This window comes from Xenopus laevis, chromosome 2L (genome assembly GCF_017654675.1).
Source record: "Xenopus laevis strain J_2021 chromosome 2L, Xenopus_laevis_v10.1, whole genome shotgun sequence".
NCBI classification, from domain to species: Eukaryota; Metazoa; Chordata; class Amphibia; order Anura; family Pipidae; genus Xenopus; species Xenopus laevis.
Genome location: NC_054373.1, coordinates 45,078,263 through 45,091,733, shown reverse-complemented (window position 1 = coordinate 45,091,733; position 13,471 = coordinate 45,078,263). Strand labels below are relative to the sequence as shown.

The 13,471-nt window shown below is 39.4% G+C and overlaps 1 protein-coding gene across 2 annotated transcripts in view; it reads right to left on the bottom strand.

Moving 5' to 3' along the window:
* sms.L (spermine synthase L homeolog) overlaps positions 1-13,074 on the bottom strand; it is a 68,309-nt gene extending 55,235 nt beyond the window's left edge. Inside the window, exon 1 of one of the 2 annotated variants that reach the window (XM_018246263.2) lies at positions 12,602-13,074. In XM_018246263.2, coding sequence (XP_018101752.1) covers positions 12,602-12,926 — 325 coding nt within the window. In that variant the 5' untranslated portion in view covers positions 12,927-13,074. Of the gene's footprint in view, positions 1-9,576; positions 9,792-12,601 lie in introns of those variants that run through there. The other variant, XM_018246264.2, reaches the window with a different exon arrangement.
* Between the last annotated feature and the right edge of the window lie 397 nt (positions 13,075-13,471).

The window sequence follows — 13,471 nt, the reverse complement described above, 5'->3', positions numbered from 1 at the left end:
CTCGAAGACTCCATTTTATCCAAATCTTTACCAAAAAAAATGTTAGGCTGTTTTATAAATAAATTATAAATCATCAAGACCTTGCTTTAGTAAAAAAAATGTTAAAGGTTTTTATATTCTAATATCCCACTTATGTTGCAATATTGAATAAACAAGTATAGGATCAGTTACGTGGCAACCCATTTTCCAAAAAGATCTGAATTACGGGAAGGCCATCTCCCATTGTAATTAAATAATTAGAATTTTTAAAAATAATTTCCTTTATAATTATAATAATAATAAAACAGTGTATAAAAATAGGGGTGTGGAAGCACTCTAAAGGCTAAGTAATAGTATATTTAAGTATAAAGGAAGTGCTAGTTTTAATGCACATTCCCTGGGCCCCTGTCTCAAAAGTAAGTTTACAAAACAGGGGTTTTTAGTTACAAAGTTATGATCATAAAGTTGAAAAGCCACCATACCACGTCAAGGTAATGCTACTATGCAGTAAGACTTTTTATACTATGGCCGAAAGGCAAACAAGTTAGGGACCGCTATGTGGGGTTTACCTTGACGTGGTGGCTCACTAGTAAAAAAAAATGTTGGGGACCCCTGTTCTTTGTAGGGTAATGCAACGTTTGATTTTAGGCATTAGGAATTTCCTTAGACAAATCAATGAATGTGGGCAGGTGGCAAACTGGTATTTATATTATACACTAATGCGAGTTGCAGTCATGTACATTCCAATGCTGAAGGGGGACTGTGAGAATATTAATTTTCACATCTAACTGAACTGTCCTTAAACCATAAGTACATCGCACGTACCAATTGCAATTTAAAACTAAGCAAAACCAAGTAGAAAAAAAAAAAGAAACAATAGTTGCGGCCTCCATAACACAAGTGTGGGAATCCAGGCAAGGAGGGCGGCAGATAAAAATGTTAACATTAAACTAACAAACAGAAGCGTGAGCCAAATGATAATATGATGCCAGCATTGTTCAACATAGTTGCTTGGATGCTTTCCACGGGAAAGAAATGACAGAAATAATAACATTTATCACCAATTAATTTCCCTTGTCATATTACACAAACCAAGCTAGGAAAAGATTTTGTAGCTTATCCTAGAAACAAGAATACTTTAATAGAAATGTAACATAAAAAGCGCACATTTGATCCTTCCTCCACATGAATATTTTTCTATAAAGTATTATTCACAGGGACATATGATCATAAACAATTCACTGATAAAGGGGAGGCCTGCTGGCTAAATGTTGCCTTCCGAAAAACTCTGATGCCCCCGAGCCTTCCCAAGGTCTCCAAAGACATCTTCTTAAAACAATGTAACTTGATTGTATAATACACCATTATGCGGGTGGAAATTAAAAAAAACAAAAAAAAACAAGATGATTGTGCCAACAAGTGTACCTCTTATTTCAGTGAGAATGATTTGCTCTTTTAGTGCATATTATGCGGATTATAATTTTGTGAAGGTCATAACCAGAGAGATAAAACACATACATATTAAGCAGCTTTATTCACAAGTAGTTTTTGCTATATATAACTTTATATCATTCCATCCCTTGGGTACCCCAGGGTCATTCTTAAAGGAACAGTAACACCAAAAATTTAAAGTGGTTTAAAGTAATGAAAATATAAAGTTCCGTTGCCTTGCACTGGTACAACTGGTGTGTTTGCTTTAGAAACTCTACTATAGCTTATATAAAGAAGCTGCTGTGTAGTCACTGAGGCAGCCATTCAAAGTTGAAAATGGAGAAAAGGCACGGGATATACAGCTGATAACTAAGCTCTGTAGCATACAATGGGATTCTTCAGAACTTATCTAATATCTACTGTGTATCCTGTGCTTGATAGCTGTCCCCATTGTTATACCACAGCTCGCTTATATAAACTATATAAAGTACACGTGTAAGGTTCCTTGTGCTTAATGGCCTCCACAGTCCCATTCCCCAGATTCATTCTAATGTCATGTTTTTTCAACCATGCCTAGCATGATTAGTATAGGTAAATAAGCAATAAGCATATTATTATTAACAGGCTAAGGGGGTACTGGTGTTTTCTCTGCCATCAGCCATTTGCATGTTGTTCACCTTCCAACACTTTTTTCAGTTCAGTTGTTTTTCATTTACTTTCTATTTTCTATCTGTGAACGTTAGTCTAATATTGAAGTGGAAAGATTCATTTTTCACCTTCTTATGTCTTTGGGGGGTGCAGACATTGTAAACTGTTCTAAATTGATAAATTCTTCTTCAAGTTAACTTTTAGGAAGATATAGACAATCGTATTGTGAGACAATTTGCAATTGGTTTCATTTTTTATCATTTGTTGTTTTTGATTTATCCAACTTTTTATTCAGCAGCTCTCCAGTTTACAATTTTGGCTACAATTTCTGGTTGCTAGGACCCAAATTAGCCTGGGAAACATGCAATGCTTTGAATAAGAGCCTGCAATATGAATAGAAGAGGGCCGGAATAGAAAAAGGAGTAATAAAAAGTAGCAATATTAATAAATTTGTAGCTTTTCACTGTATTTGTTAAAGATGGGGTCAGTCACCCCTATCTGAAAGTTGGAACAGCCTGTTCTTCCAGTTAATCTGGGGGAACAGGCTGAATCCAGTAAAAAGGGGCATTATTTACCTGCAGAGAAAAGAGGGAGGGTTGGGCATGGCATATTATGTCCAGTGGCTTTCTTTGGATCCATTTTCTTGAAGTTCAACTATGGGAGCCTGGGCCAAAGAACTGATTTCTTGTGGGGAATGTTGCATTAGGAATTAGGTCTTGCCTCTGGTAGATGAATAGATCACCATTATAAACACATCCTTGCCCATTTGTTGAGATTGATTTATTAGCAGGGGTGCATTATGCAGGAGGGTAATTTGTGCACTGATAATCTCATTATCTTCCAAGGACATGGAGAAGCTTTAGTTACCCTGTTTGGTCTGTTTAGTTCAAGAAATAACAAAAACCAAAACAGGCAAGTCCAGCCAAACCCAGTTAATTAAACCAATGCTGAATGAGGGGTATATTGTACCAGTTAGGGTAGGGGCACACGGGGAGATTAGTTGTCTGCAATTTTTGAAAAAGGAAGTCACTGCAACAAGGTGATCGTCTTTGTGCAGGAAAGATTTCGCACAACTTTTGATTCCAAGAGATTTATATGCCATAGTGCTTCACGCTACGGTCTCCTCCCACGCAAGAGCTGGGAGTCGTCTCGCCGTTCATTATCCACATCATTACGCCAGCGCAAGAATTTAAATACTGTCGCGGCTATTAATCTGTGTGTGTGCTTGTAGGAGATTTCAGTACTTCTCTATGTACATGCTATTTCTGACAAATCAGTCCAAAAAGGGTCTCGGTGCGTTTTGGAGCTACAGGCGATCTCAAATCGCGATGTGTGCACAATAGCTGGCGATTTGCATGTAGCTGCATGCAAAGACAAAACGACGACTTGTCGCCAAAACTCACTTTTAAAAATCGCGGGCAACTAATCTCCCCATGTGCCCTTACTCTAAAGGTCAAGGAATGCTAGTAAAGGACTTTTTCATAATTCTACTTATATAAATTAAAGCCCCGTAGGGTCACCTTTAAATGGCAGATAACAGATAAGCTATTTAGAATACAATGACTTAAACATTGTGCTGATAAACACAAGTCATATGCCAGACAATTTTCCCCCCACCTTTTTGTGTGCTAGAATTTGTCATGCCATGATGCTCTAAGGGTCACTTCAACACTTTCATGCACCACAAAACTTCCAACTGTAAGGGGGTTATTTATAAAAGGTTGAATTTGTGAGCTTTTTTAAACCTCGAATGAACTTGAATGAACTTACAACTCGAATGGTTTCTGATTTAAGAAAAAACTCGAATGGAAAAAACTTGAATATCAACTTCAGGGGTTAAATACCAGAAAACTCGTATTGATCGAGTTTTCGGCAAAAAACCCTTGAATTGTTTGAGTTTTCAAGCAAAACACACTGAAAAAAACTGGAGCATCATGAAGGCTATCAACATTTTCAAATGGCTCAAGGGACCTCTGCCATTGACTTCTGGATGACCTCAACGGGTTTTAGATGGTGTATTTTTAAATTCACGCTATTTCAGGGTATAATAAATCTAATAAAGTTCAAGTTTTAGAAAAAAATATTTATTTTTTAACCCGAAAAATAGATTTTTGACTAAAAAAAAAAAAAAATCTCTGTAATAAAACAGTACCTTGTACTTGATCCTAACTAAGATATAATTAATCCTTATTGGAGAAAAAACAATCCTGTTGCATATAATAAAGGTTTAAATGATTTTTCAGTAGACTTAAAGGGGAACTCCACACAATAATAAATTAAGCTTTTTGAAAAGTAAACAATTTCAAGCAACTTTTCAATATACATCAATTAAAACATGTGCAGACTTTTCATGATTTTCAATGGTTTCTGACAGTTCCCTAAGCCTAGCCCCCTGCTCTCCTGCTGATCTGTCTGACTACTTTGCTGAGCTGGCTGACTACCGTTACTTTGTATCAGCAGCCATCTGTCCTCAGCCTGAATCCTACAAACCCCACAATTCCCTGCACAAGTGATTTCAATAAGGAAGAGAACATCATAGTGCAATGCATTGTGGGGTATGTAGTTCCTGCATGCTGTCTGTAAGATGTGGAGAAGTTGTTACAATTTGTAATTATCAGTGTTTAGTCCCTCCCAGGATTTCAAATGATGCAGAAAGAGAAGAACTGTTATATGTTGAAACTTGTGTATTATAATAAATAAAGTACCCCCAGTTGTAAAATATGAGGATATAAGAAGTTACCTTGGAGTTCCATGACCTGTATAAAAACACTCGTCCTTTTGCCTCGTGTTTTTATATGGTCATGAAACTCCTCGGTGACTTATAATATCCTTATATTTTACAAGAGGGGGTTCTTTATTCACTATATATATTATGTATATTAGGGGTTTCTGTGTTATGTGGGCCTCTTTATCAAGTTTTGGTTTGTAAGCCGGAGTTCCCCTTTAAGGCATGGAGATTCAAATTATGGAAATATCCCTCAACTAGGAAACCCTAGGTCCCGAGCATTCTGCATAACAGGTCCCATACCATTTGAACCAATGAGCACAGCATAGGTTTATAATTCAGATATGTATTACTTCACCTACTCGAGGAGTCTCAACTTTTGAAATGATAGAAGTCTATGGGGACCATATGCAACTCATGAAAAACATAATAGGGAATATATTTTCTGACAGACCTGACATAAGGGGAGCAGAATGTACTTTTTATTTTAATTATTATTTAGCTGTGCTTAAGGGTTTACAATGCTCACACAAAATATTACAGAGATTTAGGGCACTCTGCCAGCAAAAATAAAAATCACAAATTAAATCAGGATTTGTGATAATCCCTGCATAAATTTCCACTGCATAAATGGGAAGATGGTGTGGAAGAGAAAAAAAACGTATCCACAACAAAAGTACACAATAGCAACACAAAAGCCAACATTTGTAGCAGCCAATATAAAGTCATGTAGGCAGAAAACAGTAACCATAACAGTGTCAAGCTCCCAAGGAGACACCTGGAGGAATATTTATCAAGGATCGAATTTTGAATTCATGGGAGTTTTCTTAAAACTCTCACGAACTCGAAATTCGACTAATTAAAATTTATTATAAAAATCTAATTCTTTTTAAACACGTGTGAATAGGATCAACTCGAAAACTCTAATCGGATTAGATTCAGATTTCTCCTTGGACGTCTCCCATTGACTTAAACAGCAATTTGGCATGTTTTAGGTGGCTAATAGTCGAATTTCAGTTCTAGAGTATGATAAATCTCGAAAACCGAATTCGAATATTTTGAAAAACTCAAATCGTATTTGAATAACTCCCTAGTTGGATTTGACCATAAAAAAAATTTCAATGCGACCCTTGCTAAATCTGCCCCATACTCTTTTAAGTATTTGCAGTGGTTCCACAGGGGTAGTTACAACTGATATTAGTTGCCAATACCTGGTGGTCTTTACCTTAAAACAAAGAGATATTTTCAACACAACTTTTGAGAGCTGCCACTAAAATGTTCCCGTTTGGTTGCATGTCTTACTGCATTCAGTTTACTGGATATATCTATATATGAATAATTAACAACAACATGAAAGAGAAGTAATGTAAGCCCATAGTCAAAATGTACTTGTATAGGGACAATATATATTGTTTCTATTTAAAGAAAACCAAATTAGCATAGGTTGTTCTGCTCACTGAGCCCTACTTATCTCTGCAAATATATTTGTATAATTGAAAGCAGCCATGATTGCTAGGATAAAGCATCCTCATCACTATACAGATATGGGACCAGTTATCCAGAATGCTCGGGACATGGGGTTTTCGGGATAACGGATCTTTCCATAATTTGGATCTTCATGCCTTAAGTCTACTAGAAAATCCTGTAAACATTAAATAAACCCAATAGGCTGGTTTTGCTTCATATAAGGATTAATTACATCTAAATTTGGATCAAATACAAGCTATGGTTTTATTATTACTGAGAAAAAGGAAATTATTTCTAAAGATTTGGATTATTTGGATAAAATGGAGTCTATGGGAGAAGGCCTTTTTGTAATTCTGAGATTTCTGTACTCAATACCTGTACTCAAAGTAAAATACAGTAAATACAAAGAAACAGAATGGCTTTTAGAGCAATAACTGCATGGGTGTATGTTTGTTTTGCTTATGCAACATTATTTACTTCCAGACTGCTATTAAATTAAAAGGGAAACATGGATTCAACTATGATACAAACTAATTTTTTTGCCCTTTACTAGTTCATTGTGTTCAGATTCAGAATGACAGCAATCTTCCATTGTAAAACAGTAAACAGCCCAAATTCTCAGTGTTATGAGAAACAGCTGAGCGTCCTCTTCCGTGTCTTTTAATCGTCCTCTAAAGCATTTACAAGACTACTTCCGTACCCTACAGAATACATACGATTGCACATACATTGCAATTTCAGCATTCACGCTTACTGACTAAATATAGAGAATACCACTACTGCCTTTGCCCAAAGGCCAACTCAGCTCTCCCTTACCACGATTGTATCTATATCCACATGCTTGCTGACCCAAAATCAATATGCTCTAATGTACGGGAACTGAATATTCCAGTCATAGTATCCTCTTTGGTTGTCAAAGGCTTCACTGTTCAGCATCATTAAATATTCATCCTCACCCATGAAACTATTGCATGGCAATAGCGTCTGTAATGCCTTGTGGGGGACATATGGTAACCAGGTATATCACTATACAACTGTATTCAAAATTAAAACAGTTCATATTACATAATTTCATCTATGAATTTTTATCTGCTTTGCACAGCAAGGAAATTACATGGAGCTGAAGGGTGACTCGATTATACCACTGAAACACTGTCACATGTTTGGGATCCACACCCAGTGCTCTAAGGGCGCCCAAACTCTATTTACACATGCCGAGTCCCAAATCTCATGTGATAAGCATAAGCACATTGCACGCCACTAAAAGCATTCAAGTTCCAATTTCAGTTCACATATTTGAGATACAAAATATGTCCTGTATATGTTTATATGAACAATGAGACTGAACTACAGGTAAGGTCTTTGGAATCCTATAATCAGAAAACAAAATTCAATACAATGCATTTTTTTTAATGAAGGACCCATTAAGTATGTGTTTTAAGAAAAATTGATGTATAATTTGGTTAAAAATGAATGTTTGTCAGTTATTATAGCATCATACTGCGGGGGCTGCTTTTCATCAGCAGGCACAACGATGCCCAAACAAAGAGGCAAAGTAACAATGGAGTGGCTCAGGAATAATATGTCCTGCAATCAGGGTCGGACTGGGGGTACGAGGCACACCGGGGCTATAACCCCGTGGCCCCCAACACCCCCTCAGGAGCCTCTGCCTGCCTGTACACTCGCTCATCCACTGCCAGCCCCTTCCCCCTACCATGTACGTACCTTGTACTTTTTTCGCAGCGATCGGGGGAGGCAGGGCTGCAGAGGAATGAAGGCACAGGAGGGGTGAAAGAAACAGAAAAGCAGATGGGGATCGGTTCTGGGTTGGCGGGGCCCACCAGGTTTTTTTCCCGGTGCCCCATCAGTCCAGTCCAATCCTGCCTGCAATGGCCTAGTCACAGCCCTTATCTTCATCCAGCTTGCAATCAGTGGGGCTGTTTGAAAAATCGAGGTGAACAAGTGTCATCTGAATAATAAAAATGGAGGCAAACAAGTGTCATGTGAATAATGATCGGCTCTGGGTTGGCGGGGCCCACCAGGTTTTTTCCCGGTGCCCCACCAGTCCAGTCCTGCCTGCAATGGCCCAGTCACAGCCCTGATGTTCATCCAGCTGGCAACCTGTGGGGCTGTTTGAAAATGGAGGTGAACAAGTGTCATCTGAATAAGATGGAGAATGGTAAAAATGCCAAACCTATCATACCAAACTTGAACCTGTACTCTAGCTGGGGGAAACAATACAATGCAGCCATCTTTGGTCACATGCATGCACATAATTAACAGACCTGGCTCACTCATTATGCACATCTGTGTGACGTAAAAACAGGGATTAGAGTCTCAACATGGCTGCCTAAACCAGCAACTCCCTCCAAGTGCGGGTATATCGCTCGCTAGGAGCATTTTCTGCCCAAAATAGCCCAGAGTGGGCTCTATTAGCTGGCACCACAATTGGGGGAAATACATGTACAATAATAGATGCCCTTTAACATCAGGTTGTTGATGAGAAAAATACTATAAATTAAAGATTCACTAGTGCAATGGAGTGCAAAGAGAAATGACCAATGCTATGATTACAAGATTATATTCTATAAAAAAAAAGACCAGCACTCTCACTTATGTATCTGCGTACAGAGACATAAATAGCAAAGGTTCAACACAGAGAACAAGCAGAAAGATACATTTGTGTTGACCTGCTACAACAACAACATCACCTCTGAGCGGCCTCATTGAGGCTGTCCAAAAATGATATTTATAATAAAATAGATGGGTTTCATGTGTTACTGTCCTGGAGAAATGGCTAAGCTATCAACACAGGATCTTTGCTTGAGTCATAAGCCAAGCCAAATAACGGCCAGCAGGACTGCAAGTCTATTTACATTCCACTAGTCTTCTCATTCTGTATTCAGTATCAACAAGATACCCAGAGAATCTCTTTTAAAATACAGAGAAAATAGCAATATATTGCCAAGACCATCAAGCACTTAAGCATTGTGGGACAAATGTTCCAACTATGTACAGACAAAAACAACCCAATTTCCAGTAATACTAAATGGCTCTTTTTGGCTCTAATAGAATGTAGTTTTATACTCAACAACTTTGCTTTTATATAAATTAGCAATAGTGACCCATGAATGGAACAGCCAATATTCTCTTCTTTTTATTCTGTTGCTTTTGCCATTTTACACTGTAATATGTTTCCCTTTATTTCATATTCTCTCCTGTAGAATATTCCCTTTCACATTCCTTTTTATTGCTCCATTTTCTGCAACCCGCTTTTCTCTTGCATCCTCTTCTTCATTTCTCTCATTTTATTTTGCCTTCCTTACCTTCACTTTTCCTGGCCATTTGGCATATCCCCTGTGCTTTTTACCCTGATGGTAGTGTGTACGCAGAATTTCCAGGCCCAGAGTCTTTTCTGCCAACCTCGCCCTCCCTATATTACTGGTGTACTGTAAAATGTAGAGAAACTTCAAATTCTCTTTCCAGATCACCAAATCCTCATTTTTCCAGGGTTTTGGATCATCTCCTTTGATTATCCATCTATTATTGGAAAAAACAATGATGATTACAAAGCATGCCCACCCATTTCTGTGCACATGTATTCACATGCCCTTTAGTTGTAGTCAGTGTTGGACTAGGGGCCTGGGGCCAGCCAGTGCTTCTAAACCAATCTGCACATTTCAGTTCCTTTCAAACAATTAATACTGGTGGTTGCAAAACACTCATATTTGCCTTCTGTGAATCCCAGTAATTTATAGAGAGATAAGAGTCTGAAGGGCATCGCACTCCCCCTAAAAAAGGAAAAAAAAGCCCAGGTGCTGCCACTAAAAGTAATATCAACATGAAGAACACGGAGCACTCACGGGACTTAATTTATGTGCAAAACTTTAATGGTGTAAGTCAACATTTCACTGGAGGAAGACTAGAACAGACCAACAGGTCTCTAAGATTACGTCCTTTGCAAAACCTATGCCCACATAGGACATGATCTATTTTGCTATCATATTGTTATGATGCATTCTACTTAGGATTTGCCCAGCCATTGCCTTTTCTTGATTTACCTCTGACAACTTAATATGACCATGGCCCTGTTATTAGTTTCTTCTCTTCAATTTCATCCTTTTTTCTTTCTCCTTTTTTCTCCCCGTTCTCTTTCTGTCTGACCCCACTGGTTACCCTGCCATAAACACATCATCCTAGCCTCAGATTGTCTATTTCTGATGGTGAGCAACTACAATTCCCTTCATGCTATCAGCTCACTATTGCTCTTTACTTGGCAGCTCATATGACCACGATTTGCCTCCAGTGATAGGATAACTTGTCTCTCATTTGCTGATTTTTATCTCTCTGTGAAACAGTTTCTTTTTTATTATACATTCTACTAATGTGCTGGGACATTGCCTCATGTCTAAGCCATGAGTATGCCACTTTATATTGAACACATTGAATTTCTACCCATGCTGTGTTTGTTGGCCCCAGGGTCCCTGTTTTGTGAAACCCTTGTCATGCAAAGCAATCTGTGCTCTGTGGCGCCCCCCACTGCTCAGCATGGGTAGCCATGATAAATAAACAGTCCTGCGACACCAGGTTTAGTGCAGCTCTCTGCCCTTGTGGCCATTTCCTTTTATATTAACATATTTGGGTTCCTAAAATAACTGCACGACACTGTGGTGTTACATGTGCTGCCACTCTGCTAACCTATGGCTGTGCTGAAGGCTCAGAAAGTCACAATGTTTTGAGAAAGGTCAGAAATGGAATCGAAACATTGACAATAAATTCTTGTTTACTTTTCACTGCATTTGGTAGTCCTGGAGCAAGTCTATTGTTGGACTCTCTCTCTCTAAGAGCCATGAATATCCTGCAAATAATATCATTGTAAATGGTGCTTGATGATGTCATCAGTTATTATCTGCGCTTAGTGATGTCATTTCTGTCACATGACTCGCTGAAACTTGAGCATTCTAATATATAAACTACCCCCTGTTGTAAAATATGAGAATATTAGAAGTCATCGCTGAGTTCCATGACCTGTATAACGGAACTCCTCTGTGACTTATAATAACATTACATTTTACAATTAGGATTGCCACCTTTTTCCTTACCAACCAGTGATGTGGGGTGAGCGGGTGGGGTATGTAGGGGTGGGGTTTTGACATTTTTGTGGGCCGACTTGTGATGTTGTTGGGGGCAGGGCCATGACATTTAGGGGCTGGCTGGGCCAGGACAGGACTGAGGCAGGCAGGGTTTGGGGGAAGAGCGGGTTTTGCAGGCAGATCTGAGGTGGGCCGGGGTCAGAACAAATAGGGATTCCAAATTAACTGGTAAATTTGTAATACTAGCTGCTATTTACTGGCTAGGCCGATGAAATACAGGTAAGGTGTCAACCCTATTTACACTATATATATATATATATATATATATATATATATATATATATATATATATATATATATATATATATATATATATATATATATTTATAGAGAGAGAGAGCGAGAGAGAAAGTCAACAATGTATGCATATATATTATATCATATTGGGTGAACAATATTTGTCATGCTGTGAGTTAAGAACAGGGAGAAGCTGCTGCATGGAAATCATTATGACAGTATACCATACCTGCTTATAGATTGCACACCTATGTAAAAATACACATATGCACAATGTTTTTTTTAATATGCCAATGATTCCTTGAGATATATAGCACTACAATGTGCACTGTTGTAACCCCACATAATGTATTGCATGGATAGATGCCCAGAGCATTGCTGTCATTCCTGGCTGATGTAAGAAAGTTGCAGTGCTGTCTAAATCAAAGCCCATAGGTCTCCAGGGTGTTTATACAGCTATACATGTATCTAGCTATATATCTATGGGTATATAAGCAGTAAGGCAGCACTTTGCACACAATAGCTCCACTCTGAATCTACAGCCCAGAAGCACAAAGGTCGCGTGAGATCAAACACACCAATGCCTAATAAATCTCCCAGATCCGCATTAAGGATCCATGACTCCAGCAGAGCTGTCACTGGGCCCGGGCATTGCTACCAACTGCTGTTCCATTTCTTTTGACAAAGCTTACAAATAACGGGCAGAAATCTAGGTCTAATCCCCGAGCAGAGCCTGTGCCTGTCATGAAGGCCTTCCAGAGAAGAAGTGAGGGGGGGGCCATTCCACCCGCCTGCATGTTTTAGCCAGTCGTGAACCTAAACAAACAAAGCAGTGGTTTTGTAAGAGTCTCAGTCAGTGGAACCTGCACCAAACTGACCCAACCTGCTGCTGCCGAAATGCAAATACCTACTCCCTCCCCGGTGCCTCTCTGCACCCCTGTGACTCCTTGTTGCATGTTACCTGTGACACTGAGCTGGAAGTCAAGGGTATTCTGTTGCACTGCTGCCATAGTGAGCTCTGTGCCATGCCTGGGGAGGCGGCTGCTGCACTGCCCTGTGTGTGCACTGCTTGTCACAGACAGACTGTGTGTTGTTGCTGCTGCTGCTGCTGTTGTTGTTGCTGCTGCTGCTGCTGCAAGTGATGGTGGGGCCGGGCTCCCAGAGCCAAGGGGAGGAAGAGCAGCCCGCCCAGCCTGTATAGGCTCTAATTCATTCAGCTCTGCAAGGAGCACTGAGGAGGGAGGAGCAGGCAGCACTGCTGGCAAACCAATCATTACGGTGGCCATATTAGGACATCCTCAGGATAAATCACTCTCCAGCATGTAGTCTCCACTGGCAACAGAATGCAGCCTCAGTGGGGATTTCACTCAGACGTCGCAAAAAGCAGTAGTCACTCCTCCGTCCTGCCCACATATCATGTTCCAATCTCCCTCCTCCTGTCTCAGTGCTCATTGCTCCTTCCTTCCCCCCTCAGTGTGGTCTTTTACCATCTCTCCTTCCTCAAACCTCCCTCCTCCCCTCTCCCTCCATACAATTTAGTGCTCATGTGTAAATTGCATATTTTATTTCCATGCTCCTTCCTCCCACCTCCCCCCTCAGTCATTGTACTTTTCTTTCTCCTCCCACTGACTTCAACCTTATTTACTACTATTTTTTCACTGCTCATTTTGCATGTGGTGCTATTTTACTCATCTTTCTATTCAGGCCTCTACTCTTCATATTCCAGTCTCATATTCAATCAATGTGTGGTCGTTAGGGTATTTGGGACCCTAGCAACCAGATTGCTGAAATTGCAAACTGAAGAGCTGCTGAATAAAAAGCAAAATAATGC